At 68.8% G+C, this 1,837-nt stretch overlaps 1 protein-coding gene across 1 annotated transcript in view; it reads right to left on the reverse strand.

Moving 5' to 3' along the window:
- Positions 1 to 989: 989 nt before the first annotated feature.
- LRRC4B (leucine rich repeat containing 4B) overlaps positions 990 to 1,837 on the reverse strand; it is a 17,291-nt gene continuing 16,443 nt past the window's right edge. The window contains exon 4 of the mRNA XM_012733522.1: positions 990 to 1,829. Coding sequence (XP_012588976.1) covers positions 1,626 to 1,829 — 204 coding nt within the window. The 3' untranslated portion in view covers positions 990 to 1,625. The remainder of the gene's footprint in view (positions 1,830 to 1,837) is intronic.

Below are 1,837 nucleotides of genomic sequence, written 5' to 3' on the forward strand. Positions count from 1 at the left end.
CCCTCCTGGCCTGGGGGCGGGCCCTCCTGGCCTGGGGGCGGGGCCAGGGGCTGAGACCCGGCTACCATACCTGTCCAGGCCAGGCCAACGCCTGCGTGAGCACAGACGCTGGAAGTCCACTCCCAGTCCCCTCGCCCCTGCTGCCTGTCCAGACGCAGGAGCGGGCAGCCCTGTTCACGCCCTCCCCCACCCCACACACGCTGTAGCGCGCTGTAGGATTTTCCGGACCCCGCCAGCCGCTGCCGTCCTGGCCCAGGTCGCACCCAGGGCTCTGCACCCCCGCCCTTCTGAGCCTCAGCGCAGCCCCTCACCCCCCCAGGCCGGACTGACCCCAGGCCTGGAAGGTCACTTCCGACCCTGCACGGCTCAGGCCTCCCTGCAGCTGGCGCGCTCCGGCCCTCTGAGCCTTCCCTGCCCCTCCCGGGCCGCCTTCGCAGAGCCGGCGTCTGAACGCAGTGGAGACACGCTCAGGTCGGCTCTGTCAGGAGCGGAACTGCGCCCCCCCCCCAATTATGTTCACTGCTGAACCCCTAGGGCCTGTGAAGGTGAACTTGGAAGTAGGGTCTTTGCTGTTAGTCGCTGTTAGACCTCATCTGATCACCGGAGACCTGAGGAAGGGGAGTGGGCTCACAGGCTCAGGGGGAGGGCGCAGCCGCCTGGCGCAGGCAGCGGCCTGGGCTGCGCCACAGCCTAAGGGCATGTGGGCCACCGGAGAGGGAAGGGGGCCCTCCCCCGCCCGTCCTGTCCACAGGCCGCCTGCTGCGGCCCCCTGGTCAGTGGTGCCTTGCGCTGCAGCCCCAGGACCAAGCAGCGGGGAGGGGACGTGAGACCCTAGTGTGAGCCCCAGAGGGCGGAGCGTCAAGCCAGTGCCTCCAAGGCCAGTGCCGGGCGTGTGCTGGGCGATTCCACCCCCCTGGCCCGCCCGCAGCACTCCAGCCTCTCCGCCATGCTTCCATGACCAAAAAAAAAATATTTTTTTACTTTTTCCATGTTTTTTTTTTAAAGTAATTACAGAGCAGGTAGTCGTTGACGCAAACCTCCCTTCAGTATCAAAAGAGTCTGTGGGGGTAGGTGAGGGCTGGGACGAAGGTGGGGTGGGCAGAGGTGCCCCCACCCCCAGCAACGGGGCGGGGCCAGAGGGGAGCTCCGCGCCGGGAGGGGCCGGGGCTGGGGGGCTCCGACGTGTCCGGCGCTTCAGTTTCCGGGACTGGGGGTGGGGAGGGAGGGCAGGCGCCAAACTGCAAAAAATGAACCGTAAAACGAGGGTCGTAGGGGGTGAGGGGAAAGGATGCCCCTCAAAAAAGCTCCCGTCTCCGTCTCCCCTGACAGCCGGGGGCTGGGAGTGGTCGTCGGGGGAGGAGGAGGAAACGCGGAGGGTTCTGGCCACTTCTCCTGAATCCCGTGCCCCTCGTGTCCCGGGGTTTGCGGGGCCGAGGCGGGCCCACCCGGGGGGCCCGTGGCCGAGCCTACCCTGTCCGGGCCGGGGTGCCCTGGGGCCCCGCAGTGGCTGGGACTGGGAGCCGCCTACCCCGCCTTCCGGCCCGGCGGGTCCAAAAAGGGGCAGGGGCGGCGGGGCGGCCCCCCAGCCTGGCCCGGGGCGCCGAGAGACCCGCGCCCGGGCAGCTTCAGATCTGCGTCTCTTGCACGTTCTCCTTGGAGCCGCTCTTGAAGAGCAGAGGTTCGTGGATGGAGTTGAGGCCCGGCGGGCCCTTGCTGCAGCCCCCGCCGCCGGGGTTGCTGCTGTAGTGCGCCTTGAAGGCGGCCGCCACGTAGTGGTGGTGGTTGAGGTGGTCGCGCTCCAGGGCGGGCAGGGCCAGGTGGCTGTCCCCGCCCACGC

This window comes from Condylura cristata, unplaced genomic scaffold (genome assembly GCF_000260355.1).
Source record: "Condylura cristata isolate star-nosed mole 26May11 unplaced genomic scaffold, ConCri1.0 scaffold00041, whole genome shotgun sequence".
Taxonomy (NCBI): domain Eukaryota; kingdom Metazoa; phylum Chordata; class Mammalia; order Eulipotyphla; family Talpidae; genus Condylura; species Condylura cristata.